This window comes from Brassica oleracea, chromosome C2 (genome assembly GCF_000695525.1).
Source record: "Brassica oleracea var. oleracea cultivar TO1000 chromosome C2, BOL, whole genome shotgun sequence".
Classification (NCBI taxonomy): Eukaryota; Viridiplantae; Streptophyta; class Magnoliopsida; order Brassicales; family Brassicaceae; genus Brassica; species Brassica oleracea.
The window spans coordinates 8,518,200-8,532,025 of NC_027749.1; the positions used below are offsets into that span (position 1 = coordinate 8,518,200).

At 37.7% G+C, this 13,826-nt stretch overlaps 3 protein-coding genes across 4 annotated transcripts; 2 read left to right on the top strand and 1 right to left on the bottom strand.

Moving 5' to 3' along the window:
- The first annotated feature begins 1,101 nt into the window (after window positions 1-1,101).
- LOC106327044 (exocyst complex component EXO70B1) lies at window positions 1,102-3,303 on the top strand. Its single transcript, XM_013765050.1, has one exon. The coding sequence runs from the start codon at window positions 1,226-1,228 to the stop codon at window positions 3,071-3,073; it is 1,848 nt and encodes a 615-aa protein (XP_013620504.1). The 5' UTR covers window positions 1,102-1,225; the 3' UTR covers window positions 3,074-3,303.
- A 387-nt stretch (window positions 3,304-3,690) lies between these two features.
- Window positions 3,691-5,140, bottom strand: LOC106327046 (40S ribosomal protein S4-1-like). Of its 2 annotated transcripts, XM_013765052.1 has the most exons (4): window positions 5,038-5,140; window positions 4,716-4,793; window positions 4,351-4,629; window positions 3,691-4,258 (listed from the first exon to the last, which is right to left on the bottom strand). In XM_013765052.1, exons 1-4 carry the CDS (start codon window positions 5,038-5,040, stop codon window positions 3,839-3,841), a joined length of 780 nt encoding a protein of 259 aa, XP_013620506.1. In that variant the 5' UTR covers window positions 5,041-5,140; the 3' UTR covers window positions 3,691-3,838. The 2 variants fall into 2 exon arrangements, with proteins under 2 accessions (XP_013620506.1, XP_013620505.1); XM_013765051.1 differs by having other exon boundaries at window positions 4,351-4,793.
- Window positions 5,141-9,618: 4,478 nt separating this feature from the next.
- LOC106325226 (peroxidase 67-like) lies at window positions 9,619-11,234 on the top strand. The gene is made up of 3 exons (XM_013763257.1): window positions 9,619-9,887; window positions 10,041-10,232; window positions 10,504-11,234. Exons 1-3 carry the CDS (start codon window positions 9,660-9,662, stop codon window positions 11,062-11,064), a joined length of 981 nt encoding a protein of 326 aa, XP_013618711.1. The 5' UTR covers window positions 9,619-9,659; the 3' UTR covers window positions 11,065-11,234.
- The last annotated feature ends 2,592 nt before the right edge of the window (window positions 11,235-13,826 follow it).

Sequence of the window (13,826 nt, forward strand, 5' to 3'; positions counted from 1 at the left end):
TTCCTCGGAATTTTGTAAAATCCCCCAACGGCTATAATATTTCCTCGGAATTCATCGGTTTTTTCCGAGGAACACAGTTTTCCTCGGAATTTCCTCGGAATATTCCGACGGACTGTAGTTTCCTCGGAATTCCGTCGGTATATTCCGAGGATTTCATTTTCCGTCGGAATGTACGTCAGAATATCGCTGTTTTCTTGTAGTGCAACATGATATGAAGTTTTTGGTTGTGCTCTGTGCAAATTTGTATCATTGCAGGATAACAACTGATCTGAGGTGGAGAGGTTGGATGGAGAAAGGCGTGTGCAGTCTTCATGAGCGCCATAAGAGTTTTGTTGTGAACCACGCACCTTATTATAGTACAGCACATTGGAATTAGAGAAATAGAGGCCTAAGCCTTTCCTTATCGGTTACAGTAATTCCATTCTTAATGAGCTTTCAAAAGTAGACAAGTTGACAAAATAAATAATAAAAACGTGGTCCATGGGTGATGGGTTTCATATAGTTAGGACCTAACCTTAAATAATAAAAATCCTCTTATATAGGTAACTATTTTAGAGGTTTGAGCTTTAATAACCTAAAGCCCAATCTTTTTCTTTTCCTTAATCTTGTGTAAAGCCATAATGACTTGCTCAAAGACGTCGTTGTGAAACCTACATGTTCATTTGGGCATAACTACATGCCGATTCAATGTATGTCACAAAATCACAATACGTGATAAACTAATAATGAATGTCAAAACAGTGTAGTTTCTTGTTTTTTTTGCTTTTTCATAGTTACTGTAAATTGGTTCTCCATAATTCATAAGCATCTCCGTGAGAAATTGAACCAACAATCTTAAACCATGTCCTGTTTTGAAAGAATAGAAGCTTCGAGCTACCAATGACTGCAACAGTAGCGGAGACGTCAACATTAGCGAAAAGCGAAGATGTTGTTCGAAGAAAAAAAAAAAAAAACGCGAAAAGCGAAGAGGCCACAAAAAGACACGACCGTACCTTTATTTTTTCAGACAACGCGGCCAAGTCAAAGATAGCGTCCTCTCTTAAACAAGGGGTGTTTTCGTCATTTCAGATATCTTTTTCCAGTCTCCATCCAGTCTTCTTCCTTGCTTGGAACTTTCTTCGTCTTCGATTCCTTTTCTTACTTACTTTCCCCATTCGATCTCGCTCTGACCACCTTTTTTTATATAACACACAAAAACCTCTCTCTACTCAAATCATAACCCTTCATGGCAGAGAACGGTGAAGAAAAGCTACTCGCGGTCGCGCGTCACATAGCCAAGACCCTCGGCCACAACGAATCCATGGCTGATGACGTCTTACAGATCTTCTCAACCTTCGACGGCAGATTCTCCCGGGAGAAGCTCTCCGAGGGACAGCCCGGAGAAGACGGATCCACCGTCACCGCACTCGAGCGAGCTCTCAACTCGCTAGACTCCCAGATCTCCCGCTTCGTCGCCGCCGATCAGCCAATCTGGGCCGATCCCGCCGACTCAGCCGCCTTCCTCGACGCCATCGACGAGCTAGTAAACATCACCAGAGAGTGGAGCCACGTGGCCAACGAGAAGCCCGTCGGCGTGTGCCTCGCACGCGCCGACGAGATGCTCCAGCAAGCGATGTTCCGCGTCGAGGAAGAGTTCAGGTCGCTCATGGAGCGAGGCGCCGAGTCCTTCGCGGTGAATAGTCACCGCTTAGACTCCGACGAGGAGGTGGAAGGAGACGATGACTACGACGGTGACCAGATCCCGGTGGCGCAGCCTCTTACTGACTACGACCTCATCATCGACGCGCTCCCGTCGGCGACCATCAACGACCTCCACGAGATGGCGAAGCGGATGCTCGCCGCGGGGTTTGGTAAGTCGTGCTCGCACGTGTACAGCGCGTGTAGGAGAGAGTTTCTCGAAGAGAGCGTGTCGAGGTTAGGGTTAAAGAAGCGTAGCATCGAGGAGGTTCATAAGATGCCGTGGCAGGAGCTCGAGGATGAGATCGAGCGGTGGATTAAATCCGCTAACGTCGCTCTACGCATCCTCTTCCCTAGCGAGCGTCGTTTATGCGACCGTGTCTTCTTCGGCTTCTCCTCAGCTGCTGATCTTTCCTTCATGGAGGTGTGTCGCGGCTCCACTATTCAGATTCTGAACTTCGCGGACGCGATTGCTATAGGCAGCCGGTCGCCTGAGAGGTTGTTCAAGGTGCTTGACGTGTTTGAGACGATGAGGGATTTGATGGGTGAGTTTGAGTCTGTGTTCTCGGATCAGTTTTGTTTGGTTCTTAGAAACGAAGCTGTGACTATTTGGAAACGTTTGGGAGAGGCGGTTAGAGGGATTTTTATGGAGCTTGAGAATTTGATCAGGCGTGATCCGGCTAAAGCTGCTGTTCCGGGGGGTGGTTTGCATCCGATCACTCGTTATGTGATGAACTATCTCCGAGCTGCGTGTAGGTCGAGGCAGACGCTGGAGCAAGTGTTTGAGGAGAGCAATGGCGTTCCGTCGAAAGATTCGACTCTGTTGACCGTACAGATGTCTTGGATCATGGAGCTTTTAGAGAGTAACTTGGAGGTGAAATCAAAAGTTTACAAAGATCCAGCTTTGTGCTATTTGTTTCTGATGAACAACGGGAGGTACATTGTTCAGAAGGTGAAGGACGGTGACCTGGGGTCGCTCTTAGGAGAGGACTGGATCCGGAAACACAATGCTAAAGTCAGACAGTATCATTCGAGTTATCAGAGAAGCGCGTGGAATAAGATGCTGGGGCTGCTGAAGGTGGATAACACGGCGGCGGGTATGAACGGGTTAGGGAAAAACATGAAGGAGAAGCTGAAGCAGTTCAATGTGCAGTTTGATGAGACGTGTAAAGTGCATTCGACTTGGGTTGTGTTCGACGAGCAGCTCAGGGAGGAACTGAGAATCTCGCTGGCTAGGCTGCTGTTGCCGGCGTACGGGAACTTCATAGGGAGGTTTCAGAACCTTGGAGATTTAGGGAAAGGGAAAAACGCAGACAAGTATATCAAGTATGGAGTTGAGGACATTGATGCGCATATCAACGAGCTGTTTAAAGGCTCAACGACTGCAAGAAAATGAAGGTAAACTTGTGAAATGTTTGTAAACGAACCATCTGCTAATGACCAATTGCGAAGCCTTGCATGGTGGATTTGTATAATGTATTGTTTTACACGATTAGCTCAGCTCTATTGTGTTGTGTTATGATGTTGCATTGTGTACTAAATCAGAGGTTTTGTTATTGTAAAAAGAAAAACAAGAATGACATTTATCTCACAAATTATAGGATTTGATAAGACTTTGACATGTGATGTGAGAGACTCATCTAGATTAATCTTTTAGGTAGACAAGTTTAGTACTCTCATTTAGGATCCGCAAGTTTCATTTTTAGCTCTTAAATAGATAAAGTTTTGAAAACAGAGAGTGAACCAAACAATGTAAACAGTTTCTAAGAAACAATAGATGTCTGAAAAGGCATAACAAAGAGCAAAAGTTACAAAATTAAGCCAGCTTGTTGGCCAGTTACGATGTTATATTGTACTAAATTAGAGGTTTTGTTTTGTTCTGTAATAAGAAGAAAGAAGAATGACATGTATCTAAGGTCTAAGCAATCAGGTCTTTAGATTTAGATATTTCAGGACGAGAATAGGCTCATATAGAATCCGCAAATTTCATTGTTTAACTCTTGAAATAGATAAAATAACACGAGTTTCAAAACCGGGAGCGAATCAAAAAAATGTAAACAGAGTCTAAGAAACAATAAGTCTTTTTTTTTTGGGTCAAAGAAACAATAAGTCTAGAAACGCATCATAATAAATAGCTGGAAATAAAAAAAAATTAAGCAGCCTATTGAGCCGCAAGCCTCTTCCTAGCTTCCTCAATGATGGTAAGCTTGATACCCTTACCCTTAGGAAGAGACACCCACGGCTTTGTCCCTTTCCCTAGAGTGAAGACATTCCCCAACCTTGTTGCAAACTCATGCCCTGTCGCGTCCTGGATGTGGATCGTCTCAAAGCTTCCCTTATGCTTCTCACGGTTCTTAATCACACCAACACGCCCTCTGTTTCTTCCACCAGTCACCATCACAACATTGCCGACATCGAACTTGATGAACTCGACAACCTTGTTCTCCTCAAGGTCGAGCTTAATGGTGTCGTTAGGCTTGATGAGCGGGTCAGGGTAACGGATGGTGCGACCATCGTACGTGTTAAGGTAAGGGATTCCCTTCTGTCCGAAGGAGATAGTTCGAACCTTGCAAAGCTTAAACTGTAGAAAGAGCATAAACAAATCGTATCGGTACACATATCACATCAAGCATTACTTTAAATAATGACATAAGAGGAGATCAAACACCAAACCTTGGCTTCCTCATCCTTGATGGAGTGAAGACGGAAACGTCCCTTGGTATCATAGAGAAGACGGAAGTTCTCGTTGGTCTTAGGGATAGAGACAACATCCATGAAACCAGCAGGGTAGGTCTTGTCAGTCCTGACTTTCCCATCGACCTGGATATGCCTCTGCATCAAGATGGAGATGACTTCACGGTAGGTAAGAGCGTACTTCAACTTGTTCCTGATGATAAGGACGAGGGGAAGACACTCCCTCGACTTATGTGGTCCGGAAGATGGCTTGGGGGCCTGTTTGGAACCAATACGAGCAAGCATTATAAACAAAGGGAAGAATGTGTATGGATTGAGACAAGAAGAGAGAGAAGAAGACATACAAAGGCACCACCAAGTTTGTCAAGACCCCAAATTTTAGGGGCATTGAGCCTCTTCAAATGCTTCTTTAAACCTCTCGTCTGTTTAAGAACCGAACATAACATATATGTTAGAGAGATACAGTTGAGATCAAAGTAAGTCAGATGTAAGGACTCTAAATGATCCAATCAATCCAATTGATGTGAAGCTAGGTTAAGGATCATCATCTAACTCACTAACACAAACCTACCAGACTCGAATTGCGAAATCATCTATATGTAAACATATCACTATGATGACAACAGAGAACAGGTGAAAGATAGAGAGAGAGAGAGGATGAGGAACCATGGTTGGAGTTTGAAAGTGTAGCTCCGATGATCAAGACGACGACTTCTCTCGTTTTAGCTCCGAACGACTGGTTAAGCTGTGATAGAAGAAGACATGTAAAACCCTAATTGTATTTAAATAGCCTCTCTTCACGATGTTAGGGTATATTGGGCTCCTACCGTCGGCCCATTATATATATATCCATTTGTAAGCCTTATGTTTTTTCCAGTTGACGGACTTGAGTGAACAATCTCTTCGTTTTTGTTAGGCCTTTTAACTGGTCCACTTTTTTTCTGGGCAAATTAATATTCCATTTATATACCTTTTTCACAGAAACACACACAATTTCTCAAATGTATGACACATTTAAAACACTGAAAATACTATTGTTTTTGATTAGGTAGATTATTAGGAAAAATAACATGAAATATTCAGTGTAGTACAAGTATACAACTTGTTATATGTTAATGTTCAAAAGACGATATAACCAAAATCGTTAGACTTAAATTTCATATTCTATATGTCCAGTTCCGGATCTGAGAATAAAAAGGCCTTAAAATTTTTTTAAGAACATTTGATTTTATCATTTGGGGATCTATGCCCATATAAAAAATGTCCAAAATTTCTGAGAACCAAAATCAATGTTACAATGGGCTTGATCCGGCCTGATGTTCACCGGAGTCATATTATTCTGATGTCGCTATTTTTTGTGATGATATTACTGAGATTATATCATGTATGAACATTTTAATTTACTATAAGTGACGATTTTTATTTCACGACGGATATGTGTTCATAGATTTTAGGGAAATTCTCTCGAATAGCCTTTTTAAAACTTCTGTCACAAAAAATAGCACTTAAAAAATGACCAAAATAATTTCTTTTTATTTTGAAATTTTAATATATTTTTTTTTTAAATTTGAAACCATATCTCCGAAAACCCACTTTTTAACTCTAAACTCTAAGTCTATATCAGTTAAACCTAAGGTAAAAATGTATTTTTACCATTTAATAAAACTTATTTTGGTCATTTTTTTCACTGAGTGTTATTTTTGTGAAAATAAACTAAAAATAAATATTATAGAGAATTTCTCTAGGAATGAACTACCTAATTTTCAAGAACACATATATACAATACGATGACGAATGGTTTACATGATTACATATAAGCTTTTAGTTCACTGGTCACTGGTCACTGGTCAATTGATATCTCCGCACATATACACCTAACTGTTCCCAGGTTTCGAGTACGTTTCATGAAAACTGTGAATTGTAGATGAATATGTAAACTTTATTTGAAAAGATATATTTATAGAATAGTGGATAAAATATTTGAACTTTCAAAATCATTGTGGGTTTGATCGTGTTGCATGTAAGGAGCATGATGTATCAGTAGTTATGTGTACTGTTGGTGTGGATACTAGTATATACTACACAATGCAAACCGATATTCATACACACATTAACAACATCTAAATATATTTTGATTCAATATCTGAGGACTGAGGTCAAATAAAAGATATGAGAGAGAGGTCTCGATGATCTTCTCCTTGGTGGATAAGATTTACCAGGTCCATGCAATACAAAACATGTCTAAGTAAGATGAGATGAATTTGGATTCATTGGACGCATGAATATAGTTTACAAGTTGGTGCCATCGTTTGTTCTGCCGTTTTTGCATTATTGGCACCTTTTAAAAAATTTAGCAGCCTTTTACTATACAGAAGTTTTTGTTACAAGTAGCATTATTGTCATATATTAATATAGTTCGATCGGTGAATTATTATATTAACTATATGATGGGAAATTTGGAATTATTTGTTATATATGACTTTAAAATGATTGAAGAGGTAGACCAGCCTTTAAAGGGCTGTGTTGATAAGTCGTGATATGATAACTTGTCGTGTTTTATTCAGATACATCCACCTTCTTACTCTCGTTTCTACTTAATTGGTTTAATATGCCGATGCAAGAGTACCTCAATTATTTTAGTGGTACGTACACTTAAGAGAACTTCAGTATTCTAAGGAGATATATATTTCCGAGCTCTTCGTCATAACAAGGATCATTTCTTTTTCATGTATCTAGAATTTCGTCATCTCCCTAGAACGTTATTTAGATTTAAACATGACACTAATTAGTTATTACATACCTACTCAACGAGTGTGCATCCTACTTATTGGTTTCGAAAACCATAATATATATCTTCAGGCTCAATATATGGCAAACAGCCTTATTAAGAAAACTATCGATGGACACAATTCAGGCGAATGAATTTTTTTTACAAACTCAATCTACCTCTTTTTTTATAGAATTGACAGCAATCTACCATTACTTGCCAACATAATAAAAGCAAACACTCAGCACCTAAAAGTGGACCTCGCTTAAACTCAAAACACAAATCATTTGCGACAAATACAAACGATTTGTGGTTCAACTTTCAACAATCCACATGAGAAAGATATTTGAATTAGGCATTGAGAGAGATGAAAATGTAGACGAAGGGAACAGTAACTGATAGACTACTGATAAATAACTTCACCTAATGATTCTTTGTTTGTTAACCTCTCGCTATCACTTCCATCTTTCTTATTATATATTTTTCTCACCTATCTTTGAAATTCAACGTCGTCTGAATTTGAGAAGTTTATATTGGATTTGAGTTGTGGTATGTTGATCGTTGATATTGGATCAAGGTAATATCAACGATGATTTTTGTTACTTTTCAAACAACATGTCATAATCACTATTTCTTTCTTCTTTGGTGGGTGTGGCAACCTCTAAGTCTCTAAGTCTCTAACGATAAAACTTACAAAGTATACTAATTAAATTTCAAGTCAGAGCAGATATATAGTCGTTTAGTTATAGTCTTCTCATTCTATATATCTATTAACAGTTAGTTTATAGGCGGCGTTGGCCATCTTTTATTTTCTAGGTTTGGTATGTATAAAGTATAATAACAATATTTTGTTGATGTAATGTGTGAACCGGATATATGTTCCAATAAACTAAACTTCGAGAATTTCCCTTTTTAAAATACGAATCTACATGAAAAATGAAAGGTGAAAGGCTGAGAAAGTCGTGGTTGCATGCATGGATGGTCAGCTACTTTTGCCAAGACCATCGTTAACCCCGATCTTTTAATTGGGGTTCTTAGCTTCGGCTAAGAGACGGTTCTTAACTTTTCTTAGATTTTAAATTAGAAAAGTTAATAACCATCTCTTAAATAAGAGATATAATAGCCGTTTCTTAGCTGAAAAATGTAAAAAATAAATAAAAAATTAAATCATAAGTTAAGAACTTCGGATAAGAGACCGGGGTTAATCATTTATTTGAACAAATCCAAACTTATATTCTCTCCTCGATTAATTATATGATCTCGGCCCCAACATGGATTTAGTTAGACCAAAATCACAAACCGATATCAATCAACATTGTGGAAAGATCATAAAACATTTATGAATTTGTAGTTTACATTTAAGTCTATTTAATTTTTAGAAAATTTCAGTTTATTTGAACACATAAGAACGTATTTTTGTAGCTTTATCTTCATAAGCGTAATGCAATTGTCTTATAACATTTTTGTAAGTGTGACCGCGCCTACAGCTTTGATCTTACTCGCTGATATTGTGAATCTCTGATATATCATATACCATTTGACTACTCCAGCTTTAACACATCTAAATCTGGAGTTTCTCTTTCGATGTATACTTAGAAAAATAAATGCATTTTGAAAACATAAATAACCAATTTCAATTCTTTTTTTAAATATTACAATTTTGTTTTGTTACCATCGCATCACGTATCAGATCAATACGTCAATTCACACTAGCCAACCCAACGGAAATCAATAACCCAAAATTGTGCATGACTCATCTCATCTGAAATCGGTCGGACCAAACAATCTTTTTTTTTAATGTGATAGGAATGTGACATTGAAAATCAAGAATAAACTTGATTAATATACAGTTTTTAAAAAAACTTGATTAATATACAAGGATTAGAAATATTACTTTGTAATTTGAAATGCCATCAAATTTAATATGTTTAATTGGGTTTGCTGGATCTCGAACCAGTTTATCCGTTCTGGTTCTAATATCATGGGAAGATTAATGAGATTACAATCATAATTGTTAGTAGTGATTAATTAGATTGAATTTATTTTCGATGAAAGGTTTATAAAAACAACCCAATTTAGCCATGATGTGGATGTGGCGGCTAGTAATATATAAAATAACTTTAAATATGCTCAAGTTAAAATGTGCTTTTACTTCCCTCCCCCCCACCCCCCCCCCCATAATAAACCTAGCCAGCTAATAGAGAGTGCTGTATATGATTGGTAAAAGAAAGATAACGGAGAATGTGCAGAAAAAAAGAAAAATGAAAACAAGGAGTTGGTAGAGGGTGGCGTAAAGGATCAAGTAGATGATCTTTTTTTTTGAGAAAAAAGGATAAAGTAGATGCAGATGTATTTTTTGACGGTTAGAAAATGAAAAGAGTGAAAGTATTTGAGAAGAAACTTTTCTCCGTAAATAAACAACACCTAGGAGTAAGTAAGTAACCTCTATAAAGCCCAGTCTCTTGCATGCTTTCTTGACCCACAACTTCTAAAACAAAGAAAAATAGAACGCAAATAGAGAATGGAGTACCACAATAAGCAGATCATTAGTATGCTAAAGGTGTTGTTTATGATGATTCTGATGATAATGAGTACACAAACCCATGCTCAGCTGAGCAGTGACTTCTACGCTGAGAGCTGCCCTTCACTATTCCCTGCCGTGAGAGGAGTGATGCAACGGGCGGTGGCCAAAGAGCGCCGCATGGCTGCTTCTCTCCTCCGTTTGTTCTTCCATGATTGTTTCATCAATGTACGTCTCCTCTTCTTTTTGAGTAATGAAAAACTTTTTGAGTAATGAAAAAGGAAAAAATGCTTTATGCTTACCATGTTTCCATGAATTAACAATGTCAACTTACTGCTTACAAAATGCTAAGGAAATGTTGGTTTTATTATGGTTTTATAGGGTTGTGACGGATCCATATTGTTGGACGATACATCCTCTTTTAGGGGAGAGAAAACTGCAGGACCCAACAATAACTCTGTCAGAGGATTCGAAGTGATAGACAAAATCAAGTCGAGGGTTGAGAAACTCTGCCCAGGCGTCGTCTCATGTGCAGACATTGTCGCCATCAGTGCTCGTGACTCCGTCCTCCTGGTTAGCACATCTGCATGCATTTACTTTATGTCACATATATATGTACTTACTGATCGTTCAGTGAAAATTTTGTGAATACATTTAGGTAGCTAAACAGTAATATTTATGTTAATGTGACAAGGAGAACTTAGTTTTACAATTATTTTTTTGGTCAAAGTTTTACAATTATTAAAATTAAACTAATCATAAAAAAAATTCCTACATACTATTTTGGTTTAAAGACATTAATCCTCCTCAACTTAATGTTTACACCTCTTGTTTGATTACGTAGTTAGGTGGGCCTAGATGGAGCGTAAAGCTTGGAAGACGAGACTCCAAGAAGGCAGGCTTCTCAGCTGCCAATTCAGGCGTCATCCCTTCTCCATTCAGTACACTTAAAAACCTCATCAACCGATTCAAAGCCCAAGGCTTGTCCGTACGTGACATGGTCGCACTCTCTGGTGCTCACACCATTGGACAAGCCAACTGTCTCACTTTCAGGAACCGTATCTACAATGAAAGCAATATCGACCTCTCTTTCGCCTTATCTAGACGTAAGAACTGTCCTGCTACCTCTGGCTCTGGCGACAACAAGAAAGCCCCTCTTGACATCGGCTCTCCCACAAGATTTGACCATAGCTACTATAATCAGCTTCTCGATAAAAAGGGTCTCCTGACGTCAGACCAGGTGCTTTTCAACGGCGGTTCCACTGACTCATTGGTCGGAAAGTACAGCCGCAGTCTGAACACCTTCTACCGTGACTTCGTGAGGGCTATGATTAAGATGGGCGATATCAAGCCCCTTACTGGATCCCATGGTCAGATCCGCAGAAACTGTCGCAGGCCTAATTAAATTTCTTGCTATAAAAGACCATCAGGCCGAATAATTCTTATGTTTCTCCAATTATTTCATCAAATTGTGTTTATTTTTATAATCCGTATGTGTTTTTTTCTTCGTCAACTGTTTAAATATAATCCAATAGATTGCTGAATAGAAGTTTGTGGCTATGCAGTTTTCATTTACTTTCCCATCTTCTCTCACTTTGGCTCTATAAGAATGATTTAAAGCAATGAACTTTAAAATTTAAATGCAATTGTGTAGTTGATTTGTTCTAAAACGTGATTATTCTCCCAATCAGCATAGACATCATGAAATAAATGGACCAAATATATATCATAAGATGTGCATAACATTTCATATTTATAATTATACAGATCAAAGTAGATATTAAAAGTTTCTAAAATAGTAGTTATGATTTTCTTTTTTTTCATGGAGTATTTTTTTAAATCTCGAAACTTTATAAATATTTATTTAAGGCGGAGAGCTTTTCAACAAAGTCGCCAAAGGAAAACTGTGAGATGACGTCGCTTGGAACTACTTTTACCAGCACATCAACCCGGTTGACTTTTGCCACAGTAGGGGAGTGTATCACCGTGACATCAAGCCTGAGAATCTGTTGCTTGATGAGGATGAGAATCTCAAGGTATCTGATTTTGGATTAAGCGCCCTTGCTGACTGCAAGGGACAAGATGGTCTCTTACACACTACTTGTGGTTCTCCATCTTATGTTGCTCGGTCCTCGGTTGACCAGCAGCATTCAATTCAACCGAGCCGTGTGTGGCAAGAAACGTACCGTTTCGTGGTTTTGTTCTTAGGAGGAGCTGATAACAGAGAAGCTTTGCATTTGGCAGACATGATGACCGCAAACCCGGACATAACCTTGACGATAGTTAGGTTCTTATCGTTCAACCATGAAGGAGAGGACGTGAGGGAGAAGAAGCTAGATGATGGGGTGGTGACTTGGTTTTGGGTTAAAAACGAAGGCAATGATAGGGTTAGTAATAAGGAGGTTGTGGTTTACAACTTACAAGTTAGCACCATCATTTGTTGAAACCAAACATGTCTAAGTCAGATGAAATGATTTGGATTGGGGGACGCATGAATATGGTTTACAAGTTAGCACCATCATTTGTTCTGTCGTTTTTGAATTATTGGCACCTTTTTAATTTTTAGCAGCCCTGTACATATTGTGTAAATGAAGTTTTGTTACAAGTAGCATTATTGTCACATATATTCGATCGGTGATATTATTATATATATGAACTGTTTGATAATCAATATTGAATAATGGTTTTACTATATGATGGGAAATTTGGAATTATTTGTTATCTCTATATTATTAAAAGGAAATAATTCTGAAAAATTGATCTACTTACAAGTTAGACCTATTCATTACTATTCATTAATACAATAATCCGTGACTTATTTTCATTATTTAAGTTATCAAAACATATATAACACCTACACCATATCAGTTCTTCTCATCATCATTATCGACAATATATCTATAAAATAATTACTTTCAATACATACCACAAGGTCCACAACTAACTCAAGATTCATTTTGGACTATTAGAATTAAGGGGTTTTTGCCAAAACTAACCCACAACTTGATTTTAATCCCAAACCTATACCCAAACTTGAATCAAATGCAAAACTAACCTAAAAGCCTAGTGAAATTACAGCTCAACCCCTTGTGACCAAACAAAAAAACAGAAGCCATTTTTACGAATATAGCCCCAGTAAATCGTCAAAGTCGTCTGAGATGTTGGAAGTCGTCTCAGATGTTGGAAGTCGTCTGGACGACTGAAGTGTAAGTCATCTGGTACCATAATTTATAAATCTTGTAAAAAAATATTTTGATGCGTGAAAAATAAAAATCAAGTAATTATAAACAGTTTTAAGTGATATAAATTAAGATATGATAAAATTGATTTGTTTTGAAGATAGATGAGTGGAAGTAGTGAATTATGAAATACTTTGGTTTAGGAGTTTGGCAAACATATTTTGTAGTATTGTATGTATTGTTAGGGTTAGATTTCGGAAAACTAAAATGTTTTTTTCAAAAATTAGTTTTCACCTATATGTGTTTATTTCTGTGTATAGTAAACACTTTTCAAGTTTGATTTGGTTTTATGAAGTGTTTAATTAGATAATTAAGTTTAGGGGTTATGTTTAGGGTGTGGACGACTTATATTTCAGTCGTCTGTTGAATAATTTACCCGGACGACGTATATTTCAGTCGTCCACATCGTACCGAACCTTTAATTTTACCAATGTACGTTTTAACCTAACCGGATCATTTTACTCAGACGACTTACATTTCAGTCGTCTGGTGAAGAAATTAAAACAGACGACTTACATGTAAGTCGTCAGAAGAGTTTAATATTTTTAACGGGAAATTAAATATTTTTAGCAGGAAACTAAATATTTTTAGCAGGAAACTAAAATAGAAGACTTTCCAGACGACTGGTTTAAATTATTTAAGCGGGAAAATAATTTTTTAAAAAAATTTTAGGCGGGTTGTTCTGGACGACTTACATGTAAGTCGTCTGTTTTAATTTCTTCAAGAGACGACTGAAATGTAAGTCGTCCGAGTAAAATGATCCGGTTAGGTTAAAACGTACATTGGTAAAATTAAAGGTTCGGTACGATGTGGACGACTGAAATATACGTCCTCCGGGTAAATTATTCAACAGACGACTGAAATATAAGTCGTCCACACCCTAAACATAACCCCTAAACTTAATTATCTAATTAAACACTTCATAAAA

Coding starts and splice junctions, on each gene's coding strand:
- LOC106327044 (XM_013765050.1), top strand. CDS start 1,226: ATGGCAGAGAACGGTGAAGAAAAGCTACTCGCGGTCGCGCGTCACATA.
- LOC106327046 (XM_013765051.1), bottom strand. CDS start 4,713: ATGTCTTCTTCTCTCTCTTCTTGTCTCAATCCATACACATTCTTCCCT. Junction 4,259..4,350: donor TCAAGGATGAGGAAGCCAAG/GTTTGGTGTTTG, acceptor CTCTTTCTACAG/TTTAAGCTTTGCAAGGTTCG.
- LOC106325226 (XM_013763257.1), top strand. CDS start 9,660: ATGGAGTACCACAATAAGCAGATCATTAGTATGCTAAAGGTGTTGTTT. Junction 9,888..10,040: donor TCCATGATTGTTTCATCAAT/GTACGTCTCCTC, acceptor ATGGTTTTATAG/GGTTGTGACGGATCCATATT. Junction 10,233..10,503: donor CTCGTGACTCCGTCCTCCTG/GTTAGCACATCT, acceptor TTGATTACGTAG/TTAGGTGGGCCTAGATGGAG.